Genomic DNA, 26760 nt, shown 5'->3' with positions numbered 1-26760 from the left:
ATAGAAACTAGAGACAAATAGGAGTCAGGATGCCAGATGTCTGTTTCTGCTCTACCACTTGGTTGCTTTGTAACCCTGGGTATGTTGCTTAAGCTCACCACCTCAATGCATCTATATGCAAAAGGCAACAATGATTTCTCACTCACAGAAAGATTCTTTTGGCACAGATCTAGACCTTTGACCCTTCCAGAGATCTGCTTGTGAAGATTCTGGAAGAAGTTTTTTCTCCCCAGTGAGCTGTGAATCCTATGGGATCATGTTCAGTAGACTGATGCTGCGCCAAAAAGAAGTGCTGCATGGAAACTGCGTTCCTAGGATACTGCTGGTTGTAGCTACTTTGAAAACCCCTGAGGGGGAGGATGTTGCTGGTCTATCATGAAGACCCAGACTGGACTTTATTCTCTTAGACACCTTCAAGCCCTCAGAGCAGCCACTGATATTTTTGCCTGCAACTCAGTTGGTTTCTTGCAGCCACATCTGCAAGGGAAAGATGGGAACAGGATAGGGACAGCTTAATTTGCATGTGTAGGGGAGAGGCACACAGGAGATTCGTTGGGTAATGGGATCTCAGCAGCTGGGGAAAGATCCCATTATGAAGCATATTTAAATTCACTGCTAATGCATTAAGAAAAGTGAGATAATTTTTTTTAACACACTACTTGTGAAATATATTCCTTGAAGAAGTGCTTTAGCAAAAGGTGTGACACAGATGACTGTATTAGTAACTGCTAATTAGTGCTGCTGGGAAATACAGCACTACATTGCATCCATTAGAATGTAAAGTTGCCTCATGTAAATAACTATTTAAAAAATTTTCCATACGTTCCTTCATACGAAAACATCCACGATAGCTGTCTATCTTTGGTTGCTGATTTATGTATCTTTTGGTTAAAGATTCAACACAAATGGCTCATCCACTGTTTCCAGGGATAATGAAATTAATCTACCATTTGGCTCATTTTCCAAAAAGAGAAAAACACTCTCATCCTGCTGCAAAGCAATGGCTTGTATATGCTTAGGAGCAGGGATATTAATTTGCTGAAAAGGTTATACTAGTGTGAGGAACATGCCCTTTCCTCTCCTAAACATTATCAGCCAAATTTCTGAAATTCTATTTTGGACGTACTCTAGAAAGACTTAGAGTTGGGCAGCTAAATTATCTGAAGCTTACTCATGTGGTACCCCACAGCTTGCATCAAACTGTGGCTGCTGCAGGAAACATGCACGGATGTGTTACAAAGCCAAGCTGCTGCAGTACGCCCCAGCCAGCTCCCTGCACTGATGGCAAGACAGGGCTGCTGCTTGCTTCACTCCTTGGAACCACCCAGGCATCTGTCAAACAGACCCGCAGGCTGTCTTTCTGAACCCCAGCTACCCACCCCAGGCTCCACTGGGCTGGGCAGGCTTTTCCTTGGCCAGCTTGGAAGATCTTAAAGAGTTTGTGGTCAAGTGACGGCTGGAATCACCACTTTTTATAAAACAGAACTTGACAAAAGAATTAATTTATCCAGTCCAGGCTGAAATTTAGGGAGGGCTGAGCACTTTTTCTGTAGAGATGGTGGGGAACTAAACACTGTTTGAATCAGAACACTCACAGCCCAAGACCATGACAGCCTGAGACAGCACAGACAAGGGCACTGTGGCATTAGGAAGAACTGTGATGGGTCATAATCCACTCTGGAGTTTGTAAGTGCGAGTAGTGGGCAATCGGTGCAGATAATGAAGGCAACAATAGTGAGTTTGGTTAGATGACATTTTCCATCCTCATGGTGAAGAGCATGTTGGGGGAAGAGCTCAGCCTGAGTGGGCCCCGTTGCCTGTGCCACCTCTGCCACAGCCTTGCAAAGCCAGGCTGCTGTTTCCACCCAGGAAAGGCTCAGGGATGAGGTGGTAGCAGCTGTGGCTGGAGAGGAAGTGGGACTGTCACTATCAGTTGGTCTGGGAATGACATTGTTCCATCCCCAGGATTTTGCATGCAGGAACCCAGTTCCAGCCCACCCCATTCTCTCTGTGGCAAACTGGGCCACCTCTGCCTTTCTCTTCTCATCCCAGGAGAAGATCTACATAGGTGAGAAGCCTCAAGCTGAACGTTTACTCATGGGTGGAAAGAGGGCACCAAAGAGCAGTGCTGGTGTGCAGCCTTCAGCTTGAGGATAGTGTCTACATGTTTTAGGATCAAACAGCTCTTTATACTCACACTATGCACATACATGTTCCAGCGATGTCCCCACCCCATGTCACATCAGGATCTTGCTGTGCATGGAGCCTGGCATGGAGCTGCAATGGGCCCTGGGATGGAGACCTGAGGGCACACAGTGTTTCTGCCAGGAGACAGCACTGTATAAAGTTATATCTCTATACACAAGCAGTGTTATAGCTATGCATGGAGGTTACAAGCCATTGTTATGATGGCTAGAGAAGGGAGAGATAGGGAGCTGGAGTTTGAGGATGTTTGTAATCAGTGCCTCTCTGGTACTCATACAGAAGAGGAGGCTATCAAAAGTGTTGGTCTTAAGGTAACACCAAACTACACAATTTTCTCCAAAATTTTTCTTTAAACCCTATTTTGTCCAGTTAAAATAATTGCTAGACATGTTACTGGTGAATAATGCCAGTGGAATTTGCACCATGTAATGGTGAGTACCTGAAGAACACAATGTAACCTCTCTGGTATTCCAATTTTGTGGAAATTCTTGACTTTACCCTCTCTGTGCTTACTTCACCATGATAAAACCAAAGACAATACTCTTCCTCTTTGTCTTGCCTAGGAAATTTTTATTTGCCTTCTAAGTTCAGGAAAGTAGAGAAAAGAACAAAAGAAAAAGAAGAAAAATCAAAATAAGCAAACAGAATTAGATTGGTTTTTTCTCTAAAAACTTTGAACATTTTAAAACCCAAACATCTTTCACAAAAAAAAAAAGGAAAAAAAACTCCCAAATCTGTTACTTATAAAATTCCATTTTAATGTGTTGGGTTTTTCTTGTTTTTTTTTTTTTTTGTTTTTTTTTTTTTTTACTGGCTCCCAGTCAGATGACAAAAAAGCAAATTAGACACAAGAATTACATGTTGTACCAGTAAGTGCTAGAGTCCCTGAAAGAATATAGCAGCGATTACCTTTTTTCTAAAGATTTGGCAAGGGAGGTATGATTGGAAGAGGGATAGAAGGAGCAGAGGTAGCTGGAGAACAAAGAGAAGGGTGATTAATAGAATACAACTCTCTTTATCTTCCCTGCTTCAAGATACCAAAAATATTCAGGTGAGTAACGAAAAAGGCAAGTACGCGTTACAGCCCTGATGAGAGCCTCAGTCAAATGAAACAAACTTCCAGATAAATCCATTTTCTTCTTCAGATTAATATATTCAAAAAGCACAAGCTTGTCAGCTTGGGCACTAGACTTATTTTTAAACATTTATCTAGTCAACATGCCAAGCTCCTTGATATGCTCACAAGCAAAATTCTTAAGCCCAGCACTTTATAGCTGCAGAAGGGCACTGTTGCCTTCCTTGGGAAGCGCATTATTTCAGCTGTGTCTGCACACAGGAGCTGTGCCTCTTCCTCCACTCGGGCATAAGAGCACAAACACAGCCATTCCCCCTTGCCCCATATCGTGACTGCCATTATACCAACATAAAGACCCCATACCGATGTCGTTATTCTTCACCAGGAAAAGGAATGACTTGCAAGCACCTTCCTGCCACTGTAAGTGCATTGATACCAAGAGCTGTAGATGAAGTTAAAAGACCCCCCTTGTGCTTCCCCCTCTCCAGGTCTCTCACACAACTGACACAGTTATATTTGTACAAAATCTAGCTATAGAGCAGGCTTTCATGGACCAGGAGTCTTTACTCTTTTTTAATCCACTTAGACTAACAGCAGCGTACTGCTAATTCACACGGCGAAGGGCAAAGGGCTTTTTGCAAAGAACAACTTTTCCTTGTAGCAAAAATAGATGAACCCACTTTCCTCCAAAGAATTGATTAGTGGATGCCTTTGTGGATTTTGTACAGCAATCTGCTCATGTGAACTAGGTGTAGTTTGGTGGATGCAGAGGCTTAACCCCCCCTTTCTCCAACCAAATGTGGGAAAGGAAGAAATTGATGCATAAATTAAGATTGCAAAAAAATGCAAGATCTCTATTTATTTTTTTACACATAACATGTTTGGCTTCACATGTAATACCAAACATTTAAAAATAATAGGAATACAGAGCCCTCTGATGTTTTCCTAAAATGCCTGTAATGCTAAAAATCTCAGTCTCCATTAATTTGACAACACATATTAATGGGAAACAAATTTACAAATTTGTTAAGAGCTAACTTCATCCTGTTAACCCTGCTGCTAGCCCAAAGAGCCTTGGTCCATAAAGAAGTTTCTTATGAAATGGACAACTAAATTTTATTGATTTATTAAATATTAAAGGATATGTACACTTTAGTGCATTTTACACACATACTTGTTTAGATTGGGTTTTAAGCCACTCAGGATTTTCAATAGAAATCAAGCATTCCAGAATCCAGGCTACTGCTGCTGCCTCAGTTGAGATAAGCTGCTAAAGGAATTTTTAAATATTACATGGTCTCCTATGTGCTACTTACCATTCAATTACATCAGTACTGTCTGATCCAATAAAGATAGGCACTGTGATAATTCTAAGAAAACAGGAAAATATATATATATAAATATATAAAATATATAAAAATATATAAAATATGAATTTATATTAAAATACAATTTATATAAAAATATATAAATATAAATATAAATATAAATATAAATATAAATATAAATATAAATATACTTCTGTTTTCTTAGAATATACACACACATTAGCAGGCACCACCAGACCAGAAATTATTATAAACTGGAATGCAGGTATGTGAAGGCAATTTGTACCCATGTTTGTTCAATATTTTGAAATCTCCTTTAAATATTCAGAATTTTCTTTCTGGAAATTTTATTGAAGCAGTGGGAGATCCCTCAGCAATTAAATTAATTTGCAAATATTTTGAAATTTCTAACACTAGTTATACCTATAAAATCTCAGTGATATTCACGTAGTTAAGGTTAGATTTGTGCTTCAGTGCTTTGCTGAAAGAACCAAGGAGATTTTTGCCTGCTGTCTTAGCAAAGAAGTTACATCAATGCTAACAAAAAGACTTTCTGTGTGAACTGGTTATTAGTTACGTTCTGTCGGTATGTCAGATTTGCTTACTCCTTGCCTGACAGAACATCTACTAAATCTCTATTCACCTGTAGACTAAAGCAAGTAGAATAAACCAGGACTGGATGGTTTTATATACTACTTTTATATAAAGCATTACCAGAAAAATTCAGTCTGCAACAAGTAAACCCCAACCTTGTGGATTAGTAGAGATTAAAACTACAGAAAGTTATTTTCTTCCACTATGCAGTCATGTTTGAAGGTAGACTTACATGTGCACTTGCTTGCACTTACCATTCTTTAAAAATTTTCCACTGAAAATTGAGATTTGATTTTCTCAACAGTAAAATGTCAGCAGCAGCTAAAGTGAGGCTTTTCTTGCAGGTTGTGACAGAGACGAAAATTGCAGAGCCCTCCTTTTCCTCTTCCCTTCTTTGGGGTCAGTTTCTTACGCTGTGATAAATGGCACCTAGATCCAGGTAGATCCTGCCGTAGCACCAGCACGGCTTCCTTAGGCATACCACTGTGCTCCCTGTACCAGCACGTGGCCGGAGCCTGGGGGAGCGTGGAGCACACACCTCCATCCAGGTCCCGAAATGCAGCGAGGCTATGGGAGTAAGCCATCCTTTGTCTGTGTGTCAGGTCTGGAAAATAACAACTGATTTTTGTTTCAATAAGGCACAGAGCCAACAGCACCCCCAGTTAGTTAATTGTGATGTTTGTAATTTCTGCTCATAACAATAATGCATCTGGAAGGTGGCAGTGATGTTATTTCACTTACTAACACACAACTATTCAGCTCTCATCCTGCAAATTGTGTCACACAGTTGGTGCTCCATAGAAAGAAGGCTCCTCTTTAGTGGACCAGATGGCAAGTTTAGGGCTTTTTTAAATCAAAAACCCACCAGAGCAAACAGAGTCGGTGATGTTGCATACAGAGACTGCTGAGCACATGAAACAAAGACCCAGCTCCTGCTCACACAGATGCACAAGCTGATCATTTGGGCTTTGTGAGGCGGGATTAAATCCTGGTGGCTGTGCCTTGCCTGTGGGACAGTGGTACTCCCTGTTACTGCACCTCAGGGAGATCACTCTGGCTCCCTGCTAGTCCACAGAAACCCTTCCCTCCCTCCAGACTGGGCAGGGGGCAAAGCACGGGGATCACATTCCCACATTTCACCCCAACACAGAGTCAAGACGTAGCTGAGCCAGACAGCAGAACCCAGGAGCTAAGCAGTACTCAGGGTCAGACTGCATAAACACAGTCAGTATTAAATCTGTATTATTGCTTTCACTGCAGTGCCTTGGGTCTCTGAGAACCTTACTGTGCCAGGCACTGTATGAGTCCAGAACAAACTTACTCCAATATAGAATTTGAATAAGGACAGTATTGAACCGTGACAGATTTAGAACACAGCCTTTAAAGATATCATTAAAAATGTTTTAAACCTCTGGTTTTTTGGAACAACACCATCCCCCACCCCTTCAGAGAGGAGATCTTGTCAGGCACTAAATAAATGTTTACAGAAAGGTGTTTATGACTCTACATTAAATAATAGTTTTAGATGGAACTGTTGACAGAGTCTGAGTGCTAGCAATGCTTCTCAGAATCTCGATGCATCTGGGAATTTATTTCCTTTACAGTCAATGATAAAAAAAGGGAATAGCTTATCCATGTTTTAAAATCTCAGATCCAGGGCCAACCAAAATGATCTGTAATTCCTGAAAACAGGAATTTCTGCTGGAAACAGGAACAGAACCTCTACTGTAGATTTTTTCAGGAGGAAAAACATTATAAAAATCATCTCCATATGTCACACAAAATCCTTTTTCTGTTTACAGCTCATTGTTTCAGAAGCTGGGATTTTTAACTATCGCTGTCTTTTCATTTCTCTATTCCCCTTGTTTGTCTTTGTATCTTAAAATGTGTATTTGCTTGAGAAAAGTCTTCTTAATTTTGACCCACTGGTGGCCCAGCTAAGCGCTGAGCTAATATTGACTAATATTTCAAAATAAATTGCTCCCTCTAGTGAGATCACGGCAGTACTGATGTCTAGCAGATGTGCCTGAAAACTGCTTGAACGTGTTTCTCTGTACCACTCGATTAAGAGCTGGGTCATAATGGACTTGATTCTGTGCTTCTTACACAAAACTCCAGATGATCCCAAGATCATCTTGCTTGAGCAAGGAGTGCATGATAAGGCCTTCTGCATTTAAGATAATATTATTTACAAAGGCTTATGCCTCCTACACCATTAAAATCTTCCCTTAAACAACACACCAATTAACTAGCAGACCTTTCGAGGAGCACACTGGCTTGCCGAATGCTAAAACCTTTGCTATGAATAAGTTTCATACAAATAATACTGTTATCACTATCTCCTTCTTTTCTTTCAGATCAAAGTTGCTTGAAAAAAACCCAAACAAGCATCCAATTTAAGGTAGACCTTGCTTCAAACATGATCTGGATGCTTCAGTTTGCTCCCCAGCATCCAGCAGCTTTTAATGTAAAAAAGAATTATTAATGTGGCATATTTTGTGGCATCTTCAAAAGTCTCCTGAGGAAAAAAAAAAGGTATTTAAAGGAAACAGCATTAGAATTCTTTTTATCCCCTTCTAGCCTGTTGGCATGATAGTATCAGAAATAAAGTATTTAATAAGGAAAATGTTGCCCTTTCTTGCTTTGATAAATACTTGGGAAACATTTGGGAATAAATCCCAGAGAGGCCAAGGCCAGGGTGCTGGTCTGGGTGCTGAGATGCTTCTCTACTAATTTGTGAGAGGCATTTATTAGTAGCATCACCCTGAGACTGGTGTGCAGGGTGCTGCAGACAGCAGCTCCCTCCCTGAGCATCCGTGCCACACGGTCTGGGGAGGCATGTGGCACCTGAGGAGGGCTCCGCCGAGGCGGTGTCCCCTCCCAGGACATGCGGACAGCAGCTCCCCGAGCAAACCCACGCTCGCAGGGAAGTAAAACCAGAAACGGGCGTCTTGTTCGGAGCCATCCTGCTCTCCGCTCCCTTCTGCCTGCTGGCAGGACGGGCCGGCTGTGGCGGAGGCCTGGAGGCCGTGCTGCCGGGCAGCCCTGGGGGCGCTGGGCACAGGCTACCCACCAGCACGGCCGACCCGGTGCTGAGAGCAGCAGCGCTGTGAAGCCCTGCTGGCTGCTGCAGGGTGATTTCATTAGCGGCACAGCCTGATTTCATTAGCGGGGTGATTGGATTAGCTTCCGATGAGTGGCTGTAGGGAGAGCAGCGGCCACCCACCCCTGCCCTCCCGGGTGCCCCAGCGGTGTGGGGGGCTCGACCCGCCCGAGGTTTGGGTGCTGCCCAGGCAATGTGTGCTGCAGATCATGCGGGATGCTGCCTGGACCTTTCCTTCTCCCTCCCGTGGCCCTGCCTGGCGTGTGGAGACACAAACTCTTGGCAGTCTCCTGGACACCTAAGGGAGATCTATCTCCCTCGCGATGGTGGCCTTAGGAGAGCCAGGGACCGGAGATGAAGCCAGAGCCACCCCAGGTGCTGGAGGGGTGCAGCTACCGGGAATGCCAGCCACAGAGCCCCGCTCAGCTGTGGCCCAGTGACAGAGCCTCTCCTGCACTCTCAGGAGAGGCTTTACACTTCAAAACAGTGAACCAGCAGCTCAGTTGGTGTGAGATGAGTCTGGAAGAGGCCCCAGCCCCCTCAGTCTGCATAAGAGCAAGGCCACCCCACCACAGGAGGTGAGTGGAGGGGAGGCAGCAGACATGCCTGAATACCTGATGTTCAAACCCGTGTGCCTGCCAGGGTGAGCACTGTCCCACCACTGTGTGCAAGGTTTTGTTCTCTATAGCCCATGCGAAGCCAGCCATGAGAAGGAACTCATCCCTCTGACAGCTTCTCCTTCCAGCCTGCCTGCCTGGCTGGCTAGGGGAGAGGGGCTGCACTGCTTGTGCAGGTGCTGCCCTGTGGTGCTGAGAGGACAGGTGCCTGGTGTCTTGCTGCTGTCCTGCCTGGGACAACATTCCTGAACTCTCTGGCTCTCCAGCCTTCTTATCATGAACCTGGGCTCATTTTCTATAAGTGAAGCTTAACTGTAGCAATTCTCCAGAGTTCTGGGCAGAGCCACGTCTGCAGGAGAGCAGATACAACAGGCAGTGGTAGATGAGTCCTGCTTCTGTAAATGAACAAATTACTTAAAGGCAGGTGTTCAGGCTTCTTAAACAAATATTTCCTAACTTCTTTTCAGTGAGGAATAAAAGAACATATGACTCCCCAAAGCAATGGATTAAAAAAAACAAACATAAGCCTGTTTTGGAAATGTTAAGGGCATTGTTGTGGGCTACTGGCAGAATTGTGAGGGGACACTGCCTGGCTTTGCCATTCCCAGCCACACCTCAAGCAGCCAGAGCTTGTTTGGGTCCTGCCATGACCCTCAGCATTTTGCTGAGCGTGGGCACCCCACACAATCACAGGTGCGTTTCCACAGTCCCTTAAAGCACAAGTGTTTGTGTCTGTACGTCCAAAAAGAAAGACAAGTTTGTAAGAAGATGAAATATCTCCTTAATGTCTTAGTTGCTGTCAGTGCAAAAAAGCTAAAAAAATACCTAACTCAGAATGATATTAGGGAGTTTATGGGCATTTATGATTGTTGCAAATTGCACATGCCTGGTTTTGCTAGGAAGCTTTTTTTTAGTTGCAAACAACTGCTGGAGGTAAAATAGCCATCATGCCAGAATCCAGCACACCTTCTGTATACAGATGTGTATGCAAGCTCATTGTGGCTGTCTTGTGTTCTGAGTCTTTGGCCTTTTAATTCATCATGGCAGTGCCCACTGCTTTTGGAAACATAACTTGCATTTTCACTAATTTCTAATGATGAGTGGCATTTCTCAGACGTTGGTACTGGGACCAGTGCTGTTTAACATCTTTGTCGGCAACATGGACAGTGGGATTGAGTGCACTCTCAGGCAGTTTGCCAGTAACACTAAGCTGTGTGCTGTGCTCAACACGCTGGAGGGAAGGGATGCCATGCAGTGGGACCTTGAAAGAAAGGCTTGAGAGGTGGTCGTGGGAGAACATCATAAAGTTCAGCAAGGACAAGTGCCAAGGTCCTGCACCTGGGTCATGGCAATCCCAAGCACAAACACTGGCTGATCCAGAGTATGGAGTGAGAGTGGCCCTGAGGAGAAGGACTTGGGGATGTTGGTGGATGAGAAGCTAAACATGACCAAGGAACGTGCATTTGCAGCCCAGAAAGCCATCTCAGGCAGTTTGCCAGTAACACTAAGCTGTGTGCTGTGCTCAACACGCTGGAGGGAAGGGATGCCATGCAGTGGGACCTTGAAAGGCTTGAGAGGTGGTCGTGGGTGAACATCATAAAGTTCAGCAAGGACAAGTGCCAAGGTCCTGCACCTGGGTCATGGCAATCCCAAGCACAAACACTGGCTGATCCAGAGAATGGATCGAGAGGGTCCCTGAGGATAAGGACTTGGGGATGCTGGTGGATGAGAAGCTAAACATGACCAAGGAACGTGCATTTGCAGCCCAGAAAGCCAAACTGTGTTCTGGGCTGCATCCAAAGCAGTGTGGCCAGCAGGGAGAGGGAGGGGCTTCTCCCCTTCTACTCTGCTCTCAGAGACCCCACTGGGAACACTGTGTTCAGCCCTGGGCCCCCTGTATCAGAAGGGCGTGTTGGACCAAAACTGGTGTGGGGTCACAGAGATGTCAGAGGACAGGAGCACCTCTCCTGTAAAGACAGACTGAAAGAGTTGGGGTTTTTCAGCCTGGAGAAGAGAAGGCTCTGGAGAGACCTTACAGCAGCCTTCCAGTAGGGAGACTCTTGGGGGAGCCTACAAGAGAGATGATGAGGAACATTATGCAAGGGCATGTAGGGATAGGACAAGGGGATGGCTTTAAGCAGAAGGAGAGTAGTTTTAAGTTGGATGTTAGGAAGAAATTATTTATTGCAAAGGTGGTGAGGCACTGGCACAGGCTGCATTGAGAAGCTGTGAGTGTCCCATCCCTCCCTGCAAGTGTTCAAGGACCTTTGAGCAATTTGGCCTAGTGGAAGGTCTCTGCCTGCAGCAAGGGGGTTGAACTAGATGATCTTTAAGGCCCTTTCCAACCCAGGCCATGTTATGATTAAAATGTGGCATAGAATTAAATAAAATTAAAAAGTGACATATAAGCTTATTATACAGGTTGGATGTTATTTTTTTTTAATACCCATAAATTTTAGCCTTTATGATTACCATTTATTCTAGGTTAAGTAGTTTTATGCAAGGTTACTTAGAAGCCCTTGTGTGCCTAGTGACTGGTCTCTAAGACCAGGTTGGGGCTGTTTTGTTTAATTTTTTGAACATTTATTATAAATAGTTAAGGAGGTTGTATGAGCACCAGCGCGCGGTGTTAAAGCCAGTATAATTAAATGTAATGGCTACCAGCTGCCACTAGAGGCTGCTCTTAATACACTGTGAAGAAATAAAAATACGGAGAAATTCACTACACGTCCTCTATCTCCCATAAAGTAATTTTTTTTTCTTTCTTTAACAAGAGGAAAAGAAGTTCATCACCATGATGCATCTTCATGATTATCCTATTTATTTCCATTGCTAAAGATTTGTTTAACCATAAAATCACTCTAGCCATTACAATCCAATGCAAGGACAAACCATATTTCCCAGACCACCAATTCTCATTGTTTTTCTAGTGAACACAGCAAATAGATCAATTTTTTTTGTATTGCATTTTAAGAAATATTTGAGCAATAACTCCTAAAATTATAGTCAGAAATTTATGTTTTGCTTTTGGGATATTGTTATGTTTTTAGGATAATGTATTTCTCATAGTAAAAACTTAATGATACTTCACTAATATGTTTTCCGATGCTTGCTTTTTCTCCTCTCCCTAATCTTCCCCATCTGATTTGTTTTGGACAGATTGCATTAATCTCTTATGCAAGGAGTCCCGACTAAAGAATAAAAATACCTTCAATATTTTGCAAAGGACTCCTAAATATTTTCTGCAGAACTGTTAGCCTCTAAGCCAAGAGTGTTTAAATAAACAAAACACAAGCTGTGTGTGTGTCACTAGGACACGTGTGCCAACTTGCTGTGGTAACTTAACTGCCTCTCTGTTTCCCTGTCCTGCACACTGTTTCCATGTTCACCTTGGCAGCCTGGCAGGCACCCCAAAAATGTCTTTTTCCTCAGTAAACCCACACATCCATTAGAGCGGAATGAGCAGTTTTGGCTAAATGAGTTGTTCTCCATTCATTCAAAATGCAAAGATGGCCAAACCCTTCTTGCTCTGCCCAGTTTTCTCCTAGTTGTGCATTTGCAGCATGAGTAGGGGACATGAGGCAGGGTCTGTCTGGAGTGCAGCACAGAAGGCACCATATTGGTGTGTTAGTGCAGCACCTTGCTTACATGAAAGCCATCCTTTGGCCTAGCCCTGGCTTTCTGACTGGGCTATGCTAGTGCCAGCTGAGATGTGCCCTTTCGTGTGGTACCTGATTTCCCCCTCCTACAATCTGATTTTAGCCATGGCTGACCTTGCCCTTGGTTGTGGCATTTAAATGTTAGTTATGTGTTTGCTCTGCTGCTGGCTGTTCTTTTTTGTAACACTTGGTGACTGACTCTTTGTTCATTAAAACCAGCCCCAGCTTGCATCAGCCCTTCTCAAATTGCTCAATTGTGTGCTTCTGTTTTGTGGCTAAGGTGATACCTGAGGGGGTAGTTTGCTCTGGTTAACCTAGTTTGCACTGGTTGTCTTTCCTGCCTGGAGCTTCTCTTTCCTCTGTTGCAGTTGCGCCAGCAGCTGAACAACATGTCTGTGAAGCCAACAGTCATGTTATTTTGGGGCACTGAGTGGAGGAGCACATTTTTGTTTGCTTTTCTCCTGAATAAAGGAGGAGTGTGTTTCTATATAGCTTGAAGGAAGATTTGTTTTCTGCTGAAGAAATGAAAACCTGAAGTCTTGTCTCATCTGACATAGAAATATTCTCTTGCACAGGACTGAGCATTTTGGTTTGGAGTCCTTGAGGTGGTAGGGTAAAATAAGGGCTACATTTGCAAGAGCATTGGAGGAGAGGAATGCCTCTTACATGCAGTGGTTGGAGATCTTGTGTGGGAAGTGGACTTCATGAATTATTGTTTCTGCGGGAGAGAATTTTAAGCCACATGCCTGCCCTTTCAGGCTATTACTCACACTACTGTACTATGAAATGGTTCTCCTTTACATTTCTAATTACTTAGGGCCTACTGATAAAGATCTGGGCTTATTAGCAGCCTCTGTTGAAGGTATCCATCTTTATTTAAAGTAAGGATAAAAATACTCTGTAATAAAATGCTAGTAAAAATGCCTGTATTCTCAGGTGCTGATGTGAAGCAACAAACTAGGAAGATACTAATTACTTTTGATTCTGGCTATTATTTAAGCGAAAATTTGAAAGACCAGGCCCAGTAGAGTCATGTGGAAGAATTCATGTGCATTTCTTTGGAGGAGGCAGAATTGAGCCTTGATCTGTTTGCTTTCTTTGCAAGTGCTCCAGCCCAAGAAAAAGCGGGGGTGATGACTTTTCATCAGGGTTTATGTAACTTTGGGTCCGTAGTGTTTTCTCCAGCTGAATTTGCTTAAGGAACCTGGGTGGGCCATAATTTCAGTTTGCTGAAAGTGACTATTTGCTAAAATAAATGAATCCAATCAGTTTTTGGCTGCCCACCAGACACCTGGAAAATGTTCCTCTTAGGTTGCCACAGTAGCTCTTTTGGCTTATGAGAACTTGACCTACAGCTTGACGCCTTTTTTGGCATGAGGTATCTCAACTTTTCCTCTGGCTAATAGATGTGTTAGCAGCCCCCCAAAATGCATCCTGAAGTTTTTTTGTTTCAGGATTCTTCTTTTAGAAAGACATAAAAAACAGCCCTAAGTTGCAGAGCTGCTACAGATGTGAGCTCTGTAGCTCAGGGGTTTGTAGTCCATGGTTTTAGAGGCTTTCTTGCTGACCTGTGGTGTGCAAATGCATTTGACAGTAGGCAAAACAGAATGGGAGTTCTGGAATGGCAGAATCTCATCACCCACATCTGGCCGTGCACTCCTTGGAAGAAATCATGTCAGTGGCCAGTCCCTCTGTTCACTGCAAACAGTTAAAGAAAATATTGGCAAGGATATTTAGAAGTCAGCTGGCCATCTCATCCATCTTCAAAGGAAAATGAACCTTGATGGCTTAAGCAGGGTGAAGGTTGTGTGGTGGATATAGCACTTACAACTGCAACGTCTATTTCACATTAACTTTTGCTTTTTACCAAAATAATGACCACGTGCCTCCAGCCTTCCTTTTGAAGAGTTAGACTCCAGTCCTCTCTCATGCCTGGATATCTTCCTTTGCCTGGCTACCTGGTTTTTGATACAATCCATGCATATTGTTTCAGCATCATTAAACCATCAGCAAGCAGATGTCAGCTTGGTAGCAGTCTCTGGATATCAGTTTGTGAAGGTTAGAGGGTTGATATGGAAAGGTTTTCTGCAAGTGATGGATTACTGAAACTAATGAGTGCTACTTACTAATGGTATTTTTTAGATTTTAGGTGTGTTAAAAGCACAACAGACATTGCTGCAGCAACAGAAGTCATGTAATTTTCTTTCACACTATATTGTGGTCATATTTTTCAGGATTTGCTCTTTCCTCATGACTCTTTGGAATGTACACTGGGAAGCCAGAAACTCTCAGATTTACCTGAACCATATATATATATTTCAGATGCTTTATAATTATATCTGTAGGGTTTTTTTCTTTTTTTTTTCCAAAGCACATATTGGAAAAATTCAGGTATCTGGGCAGCCTTGTGAACCACTGTAGTCCCTGTGAGCTAGAGAATATTTCCTTAGACTCATATACCCATATCTTTCTGTACCAGTTTTCCACATACAGGTATACATTAAACTGCCATAGGTGTTGATGTGAAGTCGAAATACCTCCAGGACAACTGACTTCTAATGGAATACTGGATTCTGTGTAAACACTTGGGAAAGCAAACTCAAGCTTGTTTGACTAATTTTCGTAACTGGATACATATAACCCAAGACAAAGCTTTAATCTGGCAGTATGGTATAGTTGTTGCAACAGGATAAGTTCCTATCCTTCACATCCAGCACAGACTGGCTTTTTCCCTCTCACCTTGAGTCCCAAAAGCTGCTGGAAGATGCCATCACACAAAATGCCAAGAAATGGTACTGGTTATTGTGGGAAGACTGGAGGCATACTTCCCAGTCACGTTCTATTTCAACAGACATACCATATGCTTAAGGTGGGGGTCTTTTTTTATGTCTGCATACTCCTAGTGATCTTAACTGCTGGTTTAGAAACTGGCTGAGTTGGGGAGTTGTAGATGCCTCAGTGTTCCCATTGGTACTATTAATTTTTTTGCTCTGTGCAGTAATACAATGTCTTCAGTTGTTCCTTTACCTGAATTATCAAGATAAAGCATTTTCATGCTCCTATCAGGCTTACAGCCTCCTGGGGCCCATGGGCTCAGGCTCTATAGGACGCACAGCTGTAGCTGATATGAGACAGATTTGCAGAGCTCTGGTGTAAGGCAACACTGCAGAAGTGGTAAGTGGCCCCTCTTTAACTCCACCACATTGCACTTCGATTACTCAAGACGTTTCTCTGCCTCACTGCCTGCAATGGCTTTTGGTGTGGTACAATAGGAACAGCAGAGTCTCAAAAAGCTGTGTGGATCTAAGGGGCCAGCTGGTTCTGCACTCCCTCACTCGGCCTTATCAGTAGAAATTCCTTCCTTGCTGATCGAATGACCGAGGGAAAATTATCTCTTTTTAAAACAGTTCACATTTCTTTGGATTCAGTTTCAAATTGGCATTCTTAAGCTTATCACAGACCATTTATAAATGCACCAGTTCCTGACTGAAAGATTTAGCATGTACCAGATTTGTTATCCATCTCGGACAAACAGTCTGAAAGAGGCACATGCCATGCAGTACATTCTCCATGAGCCATTTAAAGGTAGCAAGAACCCTGCATAATCTAGAGAACATTATTTAAAATTGACAGAAACTTTGCCCTTTCATAAAAACATCTGCCTTCTGGGGCTTTTGGACTTTCTTCTGTGTTCCGTGACCCGCTTAAGATCAGTGTAGAAATCCAGCTAACCTTTCTGTAACATCAAAAGTATTCAAGCACTAGTTAAAACTCTCTGTGATCCAGTGTGTCTCAGGCACAAAAGTTACTATTGCTTGCAGCTTCCTGAACAGAATGAGAATCAAATGACAGGTGGCAATTGCTTGGTTCACATTTTAAATCTCCTTCTCCATTCACCCAGGACCATGAGCTCAGTAGTTGTTCAGGCTTGTCCTTGGCTTCTCTTTCTTTCTGTGCTTCAGTGATATGTTTCTGTTCTCTCTCTCTAACATTTTTTGTTCTTTCTACTACTTGATGCACAATATGCACAATATGTGTCTTGTCTGAAACTGTGTGACTTGGATGAAGGCTGCTTTTGCTGTAGCTTTCCAGCATCACAGAAAATCTTCATTACTTCCTATGTTTTCCTTGATGAAAGCCTACTACTGTAGCTGACAAAGTTGGCCAGCCTGGTCCCACTTGGTGGTAGCAGAGGCTACATGTAACAAGGGATAAAAATATCTTAAAGTAACTTCTTAATCTTGTACCACTCCCATAATAGTCATACTTCTCTTTCTACAGCAGCTTGTGGCAGAAACGTATGAATAATAAAATCAGTTCTTTTTGCCAAAATTTCATTAAATCGTCTCTGAAAGGGAAAATGACTGAGCTGTGTGCTTGGATATCTTTATATTGGCTTTGCAATGCTCCACATCATGGCCAGCTGAAACTAGAAACCTTCAATCAAAACATACTGTACACAGAAAAAATTTCAGAGACGATTGTACTGTTGATAGTCACAGTGATTCAATGCACCTATGGCATTACTGTGTGATGCTACCAAACCTGTTTGTGACCTTGAAACCAACAGAGTTTTCGTTTGGCTTCCACTCCTTCAGTTCATCAAAAGCATAAAATAGTGAAGGTGAGTTGTTGTATGTTGTACTGAGCTGGCAGCTGCCCAAGGACAGTCTGCTCCCTGTCTGCTGCTGGTAGTTTTGGGTGTGTGCAGCTGCTTCACTTTCACTGTTCTCTGTGTGTGAATCTGAGCAACAAGAAAAAACTGGAAGAAATTGCCTGGCCCTTTGCCACCTCCTCACCTTGAAGAGCAGCTGGTGTCTCTAACAAGTTGTAACCACTGTTAGTCAAAATCCTGCCGTGTTTTGTTTGCAGGAGGCAAATGACTGACATTTTCCTTTGACAGGTCTTGTGTTTTAACCCCAGCTGGCATCTCAGCCTCACACAGCCACTCGCCCACTCCTTCTTGGTGGGATGGGGAAGAGAATTGAGCATGTAAAACCAAGAAAACTCATGGGTTGAGATGAAGATAGTTTAATAATTAAAAAGCTAATTAAAGCAAAAGCTGTGAATGCAAGTAAAGCAAAGCAAGGAATTCCTTCACCACTTCCCAAGAGCTGGCAGGTCTTCAGCCATCTCTATGAAAGCAGAACTCCATCACACATAATGGCTACCTGGAAGCACAAACGCCATCGCTCTGAATGTCTGTCCCTTCCTTGCTCTCCCCTCCATCTCTGTATTCCATACCTCAGCATGAATATGCTGTGGTATGGAATATCCTGTGGGTGAGTTGGGATTAGCTGTCTCAGCTGTGTCCCCTCCCACTTCATGCACATTCAGTCTCCTTGTTGGTGGGGTGGTGTGAAAGGCAGAAAAGGCCCTGACACTGTAAGCACTGCTCAGCAGTAATGAAAACATCTCTGTTTTATCAACGCTGTTTCCAGTACAAATGAAAAACACACCAACTACTGTGAAGAAAATTAACTCTATCCCAGCCAAAATCAGCTCAATAGGACAACTGACTTTGTCACCACATTTGTCTGGGCTTGTTGCAGCTATTTGGGTGTCTAGAGAGAGGCATAAAACCGTACCAGCCTTGAGTGAAGTGTGGAAGTGGAGTAAAGTGTTTCCATCTGGGACTATATAAGTTGTTCTGGAATCCTCTGTGCTGTACCAAGGCCCAGAGGCAAGCACGTAGCCTGTACCGAAACTTCTGTACCTTACAGTCACCTCCCCTTCCCTTTGAATAGCATTGCAGAATGAAGGTAAGCAAAGTGCTTTTCCATACTTCTGTCCTCTAATCCAACTGCAGAGTTTCCTGACAGCTGTGCATGAAATCTCCCTGGGCTACCTACTATGAGGTGCTCTGTGATCCTGCTCCCAGGACATCTGGACAGACATTGGATCTAGCTGGTTGTGGTCTCTGCTCAGGAGAACAGGGAGAAGGCAAGGAGGTGCTCACATTTGCTGCTTGTCCAGTGTCAGGACACAGCACATGGAAATATGGGAATTCCAAAACCCCCCAGCTTACAGCTTGGGAGAGAAAGACAGAGTACCCCGATGCTTTCTCCAGCATCACAAGGGCAGAGGGACTTGGGACTGAGAATTCTTTCTTTGCTGTCTGTAGTCCTGCAATAGACTCAGCTGCAGCAGTGCAATTCGTCTGATCCCTCTGGGTGCATTTCCCATTTTTTCTGTGTCCCCCCCCCCAGAAGTCACTGAAGCTATTATGTACAGCACAGCTGAACTATATAACAGCTGTTCTTCTATAACCCATAATATTTCATAATTTCATTAGAAAGAGACTTCATGTAGATTTTTAAATTTTATTTTTCTATAAGAAAACAAACAGTAAGTAAAGCATGTCTTGTTTGCAGTATTGGCTGCCACAAGTTATCTTTTTTTTTTTTTTTTTTAAAGATTTAGAAATAAGACAAAAGCAACCAAGACAACCCTTATCCTAAGCCACAGAATCCCAACTAATAACATTGAAAAAGCAGTTGATAATATTGATCCCTTGTGTACTAATAGTTAAACTTCAAAAATCAGTTGAGAGGAAAGCTTAACTGGCCTTTCTGTAGTATCAGAAAGCAAACCTAAATCCCAGACATAGAATTTTTACAGCTATGAATATAGGGGATGATTTTCAGACAATGTCAAAACTACTGCTTAATTCCCCTTCCTTCAGGAGAAAGCTCCTATGAGGTGCACTTGGAAAGGAATCCCTGAGTATACTAGACATACTTCTGTGCAAACCAAGAAGTAGTTTTTCAGAGTGGTGTGCATAAAGAGTGAGACCAGAGTGATCAGCAAGGACAAGTTCTGCCATCACTTCTGCTTTAAATGACTTTAAATCTGTTCAGGCAAATTCAGCTCTCAACATATGAAGCTATTCCTGCTAAGCAACTACACCAACATTGCTCTGGCAGTGGTCTCCTGAGTGTTTGTAGAAAAAAATATTAAGTCTTAGTCCTCTAAGGTACCTGGGCGAGAAATCCACATTGCTAAACATCTTTGAAGATCTGAGTGCCTGATCTTTTTCACAAAGTAAGACTTTGAAGCCTTACTGTGCCTTTCAGCCATGATTGTATTTCCTCCTTATTTTCTTTCAGCCATTCAATGTTGCTCTTCACTTGCTCTAGTGTCTGACTCCTGGGCATTTCTCCTGCCCCAGCATTAGGGTATTTTTCAAAGAAATTTTCCATCTGGAAAAGAGAAAAGGAATTGTGAAGTAAATAATGCTGCTATTGGGCAAGCGGCTTTTTATAAAGATACAGTCAGGGGTAATTCTGACTGGGAGAGATCTATAAGCTCATGCTAGTAGCACTGGAATAGTTTTACAGTTTACTCCTGCTGCTTTAAGCATTTAGAGGACAAAAAAAAAGTTTCTTGTCCAGAAGATAGTTAAATATATTGACTTAAATTCAAGAGAATTGATGTCATCATACCTGCCAAAGCTGGAGCTCAGTGTTGAAGTTTTGGGCAATAGTTACTATTCGACCAAGGTTTCTGTCATTTATAGTGAATCTAGAAAAACAATTTAATAAATTATGTTTGATACAAAACCATAATAATCTGAAGCTTAAACTTATAACTGTGTTACAATAAAACAGGTACACTCAAATTTCAGCATTTTTTGAAATAGTTGAAAAAACAGCACTCCTACATAATATCTGAGCTGTTCTTAAGTATGTTTACTAATGGAGTGATCTCTTATGGTGGAATAATTTTTTTTAAAGTAATTACTGCTTGTCTCAGGCTGGAAGTTAGGAACATTGTGCTCTGCAATACAAAAACTGTCCAGATCACAGCTCTAGGCTTGCAAGTGTGCTTTCTTTCTGTGCCCACACCAAGCACTTAACAAGGAGATGGAAGGAGAAATAAGTCACTCAAATATTGAAGAGAAAAGCTAAAAGGTTTGTGATTACTTCCACTGCTCATCTGTCTGTCTGCCACTTGCTGTTACCATTAGAATAAAGGTTTTAAAAACCTCCATTTTATACCATCTTCTTGGTATGAAATCAGTCACAAGAGTGGTGACTTGATTCAGTAATTTCCATGCAATAACCAGATTTCTGTGGCCTTGGTAAAACTTTCTCTCCTCGATCACCATTTACTGGTAGTGATCATTTAAGGAAATAATGGTTTTCAAGTTAGCAACAAAGTAGTTTTTCCACAGCAAATGAATATAATTGTGTTGAATAAGCTTTCAGTTTTCATTTTGCAAAGGTCAGTGGTTATAAGTGTACAATGAAAACACAGAAAAACGTGGCATGTAACAAGATTTACAGGTGGATGTAGATTCCCATGAGTTCATTAGAGTACCTGTCAACTAAGTACTGCCAGTTCAGTCGTATCCAGTCCCAGGCCATTGTTTTCCCATAGGTGTTATATGAGATGTATCTCAGGACCGTGAACACATCTTGGCTTTTGATGAGGTTGGTATTGTAAATATATTTCAGATATCTAAGGGAAATGCCATAGGAATCGATGAGAACCATTTCCGAACACGAATATTATTTTTTTCCTACAGCATTTTAAAGGTAAAGAATACAGAACTAAAATGTAACTTGTGTCAAAAGATAATTGTATTGAAAGAAATCTTAGTTAGGAATCTCTTTAGCAAAGTAGATAGAGTTTATGTCTTTACTTGAAAATAGCCAAACCCCATTATTATTCCTATATTTTAATGCAATAGAGAAAACAAGACTAGATCAGTTAGTAGTTCAGCCTGTTAAGCCAAGCACCAAAACCATAGTAGTCCAGACTTTAAAGATCTTACAGGGACCATGAATACACGCACAGGTGACTTGCTTACATTGACATCTGTGCTGTTTGTTTGGAAACTTTTACCCATACAAAAATAAAATTCATTTGGGCAGAGCATGCCTGCAAGTGCTGCAGCTATACTTCCAGTTATGGCACAGATGGTTTTCACTGGTGGGGTGAAGCATACATGTTTGCAGGGAGATGAGTAGCATGGTCATGGATTCACAGCAGCAGCTGCAGAAGAACACCCTTTCAAACTGTTGTGTGTTGAGATTAAGGATTTTCTTCTTTTTCCCTATATGTAATGGACAATTTTCTTCAATCTGTTTGCTCTTCCCTCCTTGTTTGTTATTTTAATAGTAAATTGAGAGACAAGCTTTTCTTGCTTTAGGAGGGATTTTTTATTTTCTGCAAATATAGTCTGATCTAGCTAATTAATTCATGTCTTAATCATGTCAGCCATTAGCTGTTTAATGGCTTTAGATTATGGCTGTTGCAGTCACAAGAATTTAGGAATGCAGCTGCTTCCTATTGTTATTTCAATTACTCTAAATCTTACATTTACTCTTTCTGAATATTTTTGAATCTCCTATACTTCCTTGTTTCACCTCCTTTAAACTTGGAACTCTTTCAAGCTGAGGCTGCTCCATGTTATGATATTTAGGTAGGGCTCCATCCAATACAGTGGTGAATGGCCCTGGTGTAGATGTTTGCTTGCAGGAGTGCTACATGATACAACAACATGCAAAGTTATCAGATAAGCCTAAGTTATCAGACTAAGCCAGTGTGCCTATGCAGGGTGACAGCCTGGTGAGATACCTGCCAAGTTGGACAGTCTGCTGGACCACTCTGGGGCAGTATCCAGACTCCTCATCATTGCCATGGCAGCATGAATTCAACATTTTTGGTTCTAGCTTGAGCACTTCTGCACAGCACCTCAAGGAGCATTGCAAGTTCACGTGGATGCCTTCATAGGACTGTTAATAACAATTGCTCAAGGCCATTTGCCTAATTTTAGCTAGTTAGAAAGTAGACATCCAGGTTAAGCAAGCTGGAGCTAATGGAGGGTGACTGACAACACCCAAAAGCAATTCTTTCCATTGATTTTAAGCCCCTTTCCTGGTCTGGGATAAGCAGTGCTTTGTAGGTCTAGCCTCTCTTCACTGATTAAAGAGGAAATGGATGACTAATTTACTCCTGATAATTAACTATTAAGCAACTAAAATTGCACAGGGTGAACACACTGTTGGAAGAGCTGAAAGTTGTTGATTGTGTGCAGCAACTACAATGTCTTCAATATCTTTCCACTAAAAGAAGAAGGCTTTTTTTCCTGCCATAGTACAATCTCAGAGGGGCATGTTAGATAACTGGTCTTGAAAATGTATTGCATTCCTCATGCTGTAATCTGACCAAAATGACAGCACAGATGAGAGTAAGAGGGGAATGAGCAAACATCGACCAGTTGCTTCTGTAGGAAAACAGAAATCTGTGTGTGTTTAAATCACCTGTCCAAAAGGGTGATGTTCCTCACTGATGCCAGGCCATATAGCAGCTTTTCTTTTTCTTGGGCTAATGAAGTTTCTTGGTATTTGTCGAACATGTAATTCCATGATGTCTCATTCCCCGAGTTCTGCATCCCATAGCGATATACTATGAGTCGGAGATTTGCAGGAATACTAAAATGAAGAAACAGTACTTAAATATTCTTCCCCCTTTCCTACTTGAGATCAGTGGTACCCAGACACATGCTGTGTTCTTCACAAACCACAAAAGACATGAGCACTCACGTTTGTCCTCGTAACCATCTATCGAAGAGCTGAGAAGCACTGCTTAAAGATTCTGGGTCATTCATACTGCAGGCAAAGTCTAGAACAGATGCACGAAGAAGCCTTGGAAAGGGAGAGAGAGAGAGAGTGAGAGGGATTTTTTCCTACTGCTAACTATTGTTTGAATGCATCAATAACATGAGAAGGAAAAAATAAAGGTTGTCTCACCTCTGCAAATGGTCTCCAGAATCCTCCCAGCCCAGTTTATCCACAGTTGGTTTTACCAGTTTGCGAAAATATTCCTGAAGTAGAAAAAGGGTGTTGCTTACATGTGTAATTTCTTTAAATAATAATACATTTAATTTCATAGTTTGTTCTTCTTCATTTTTTCTCAGAACTACCATCTCTTGAATGAAAAGTTACATGAACAGGCACACACACAATCTTTCCAGACCCCCATAGCATGCCAAGTCTGAATGCTTGCAATACTGATGTGCAGATAGGACAAAGCCAACCTGCTTCTCTCCAACCTTGTCTGTGTTCCCAGATGAAGGCTGGGGTTATAGCAAGGACACACTGCCACAACTGCTTTCCAGAGATGATAGTTCAAGACATACCTACTTTAGTGACCATTAAACCATGTTCAGTATTTTAGGTCAACTAACAAACCTACTCACTGCCACATGGAGATATAGCCATCCTTTGTACTGAGGACAGGTGTTTGAGATTTTGCTGCCCTATACATGCTTCTTTATTGAATGCAGGACAGCCTTGACTAATAAATACCTGTAACATGCCTTATGGTGACAGATTATACGAATAATTAGGCATAATGTCTTTTCTCCAAGTGCATGGTCCTGAATGCTGAATCCAGGTAATTCAGACAGATACCACTACAAAGCAGTGTTTAGAGGTTTTTTTGTTTGTTTTTTTTTTTTTTTAAGAGAATAGTAATGAAAAGTAAATGTTAATAGTCCAGCAACACTGAAAATCACTTGAACTTCAGTTACGAACATATTACAAACTTCAGCATTATGAACACATACATTACTCTTGTGAGAAATTCTGAATTATCAGATTCAGTGGTCCCAAGCCAGACTGGCTTTTATTTTGCTTCATCACCTGAAACAGGGGGTAGAGATTTTCATCATCTTCAAACATGTTTGCAAGGTAAGTTACAGCTGATATAGCTCTATTCCAAGGTAAATAGTCTGTTTCCTTTTCCAGGTATTTTGTGAGTTCCAGGGGAACAGTGTAATTCACACGTCCAGGTCTGTGGAAGGAGAAAACATAACTTCTGTTATTTTAATTAATTTGAAGAACTTGCTTCTCCAAAGATATTAGATTTACTATTTACTTTAGAAGGCCTGAAATAGTAAAGTTTGTGAGGGAGAAAGTAGTCTGGAATGTAACTTGGAAGGTGTTTTCCAAAGAGATAACCAAGGATCACTATGGATCGATGCCTAACCGTAGGAGTTGCGCTGTTGTGAGAAGACTGCTAGCATTGTGCAGCAGCCCAGTGTGCCTAGAAGTGGGCAGCCCTTAACTACCTGACATTAATATAAAAAAAAAAAAAAAAAAAGAAAGGAATTGCTGGTTGACAACATCCTGAAAGGCTGAGGAGACTTGGAATTAGAGGCTGTTACAGATTGTCTAAAATTTATCTGTGTCAGCATGGCTGGGCACAAGATCTAGAAGTTTCCAATCAAGTTTCTAAACAAACTACTAGCTGAGGTGGTAGCTAATAAATGCCTTGGTATGCACTGTAGGCATGCCTCTGCTTTTCTGGATACCTAACATCTTCTGGAGTGCTTCCATTATTGTTAATTATATGGAGAATACACCCCTTTCTAAGACCTGTGCAATTAAAGCCTGCTTTTTTTTCTTGCCAGTACCGAAAGGGAGCACTTCTCGTGATTGCAATGGTAATGCAAGTCGACAATTCATACTTAAATGCACCCCTTTTGGAGGACAAGATAAAGCAACAAAGAATTAAAGCTCATACCAAAGTCAGAAAATTTCTTTCAGCCACCTGGGTTACGTGAATTCTAATTATTAGGCAACAGAAAGTGAAAAACTTGTGTTGAAATCTCTGTAGAGAATTAGTTTACCTTGCTAAAGAAAAGGCGTCATCCAAAATCCCTGCGCGACCAGCAGATGAAAACCTCTGTATGAAAAGAGGAAAAGAGGGATCAAGAATATACAGAATATTTGCAGAAAAACCCCAGCCTCTACAGACCTCTTATATGAGACCCACCAGACAGGTTAGACATTACAACACTCACTGTGTGGTTTTGGAGCAGAAGATTGCTTAAGCTGGACCAGTTTTGGCTATTATAATTCACCCGAAAGAATCCAATGTGGTCTGGATTAACGTTCACAAAAGTATCAGAAGAAGCTGGTATTCTAATTCCTACAAAACAAACAGTCATCAGTTTGTGCACCTTATATGATGCAGATCTCACTGGAGATTCCTTGACTCCAAAAGTATTATTTGGTTTTAATAGGTCCAAAATAAGGTCCAACCCTTAATTTAATTTATTTCTTTATTTATTCTTTATTTATTTCTAAATGGCTCTGAGTAAAGATGAGTAATTACAGATTTTGATGAATGCCAGCACTCATCTTAAAAAAATGAATTGCAGTAATTACTTGGGGTAGACTGCAATTCATTTTTTTAAGATGATGAATCTTAAAAAAATGAATTGCAGTAATTACTTGGGGTAGCAAGTTTCTTAAATTTGAAATGGATGTCATTGTGAGTAGGGTGAGGATAGTGAGATTTAGTGCCTTAAGAAGTAAAAAATTGCCAGGAAGCAGTTCTTTCAAATATATATTTTTAAATATTTTTCATCCTCATGTGCACTACTAAAGTTCTCATATTTTATCCTCCATTAGTTTCATTTTTCAGTTTGTTTCAAGTAACTTTAACTTTTCTTTCCTGTACCCTTCTTTGATTCTATTTTTGTAGCTGTTGATAAAAGATTTACAAAATAGGCTGAGACTTCATGCAAGCACTCATGTTTAAGGATTTTCCCATTTAAAATGAATACTTGAAAATGTTTCTTTCTCAGAAGCTTGGTCTGGTCCAGTTGGTGGTGTTACTCATGAAAATTTTTCTATTTCCAATTGAAAACAATGGTCTTGAATCTCTGTTTTGAGGGTGGCTGTAGTTAAAAGCACGTTTCTGTTTGGATGTTACATACAAAATATTTCTAAAGGGATTTTCCCCTACAGTTGCTGTTTGCCCTGCAATACAGAAATTTTGTGAAGGTAGAAGTAAGCACCTAATCAAGACTTTGCGTGATTTGTGAAGTTAATAGCCCCTTGCAGCCCTCAGATTATGTGGAAATCAGAGAAAGAAAATTTCTTTGTGCTAACTTCTGACTTGTAGCATGACACAAGATAATTTTTTGTTTGCTTTTGCGTGGATACTTAAGCAACCAGGTTAAAAAAAAAAAACAAAAAACACCCCAGAACAAAAGACAAATTGCATTTTAAAAAAGTTACAAACAAGTACAAGAAAAGATGAGCCAGTTGTAATATTTCTGAAATTCAATGGGATGTAATTTAAAATCTGAAAAAAGTCAGTAATTTTCCCCCACAATTTTGTCCACTGGAGGTGTAGTAGAAGAAATTCAGATTTG

The 26760-nt window shown here is 41.5% G+C and overlaps 1 protein-coding gene across 1 annotated transcript in view; it reads right to left on the bottom strand.

The window, feature by feature from the left end:
* The window catches only part of LOC121360351 (glutamyl aminopeptidase), a 63905-nt gene that overhangs the window by 11366 nt on the left and 25779 nt on the right, over positions 1-26760 (bottom strand). Inside the window, exons 12-20 of the mRNA XM_041480129.1 lie at positions 25399-25526; positions 25225-25280; positions 24236-24386; positions 23342-23415; positions 23135-23236; positions 22853-23023; positions 20904-21044; positions 20027-20105; positions 19646-19783 (exon numbers count right to left, since the gene is read on the bottom strand). Of these exons, the coding sequence (XP_041336063.1) occupies positions 19646-19783; positions 20027-20105; positions 20904-21044; positions 22853-23023; positions 23135-23236; positions 23342-23415; positions 24236-24386; positions 25225-25280; positions 25399-25526 (1040 nt within the window). The remainder of the gene's footprint in view (positions 1-19645; positions 19784-20026; positions 20106-20903; positions 21045-22852; positions 23024-23134; positions 23237-23341; positions 23416-24235; positions 24387-25224; positions 25281-25398; positions 25527-26760) is intronic.

The sequence above is a fragment of the Pyrgilauda ruficollis genome, unplaced genomic scaffold (assembly GCF_017590135.1).
Source record: "Pyrgilauda ruficollis isolate IOZ18807 unplaced genomic scaffold, ASM1759013v1 scaffold5, whole genome shotgun sequence".
In the NCBI taxonomy this organism is placed as follows: domain Eukaryota; kingdom Metazoa; phylum Chordata; class Aves; order Passeriformes; family Passeridae; genus Pyrgilauda; species Pyrgilauda ruficollis.
Note: the sequence above shows the minus strand (reverse complement) of the source record. Positions and strands in the feature narration are given on the sequence as shown.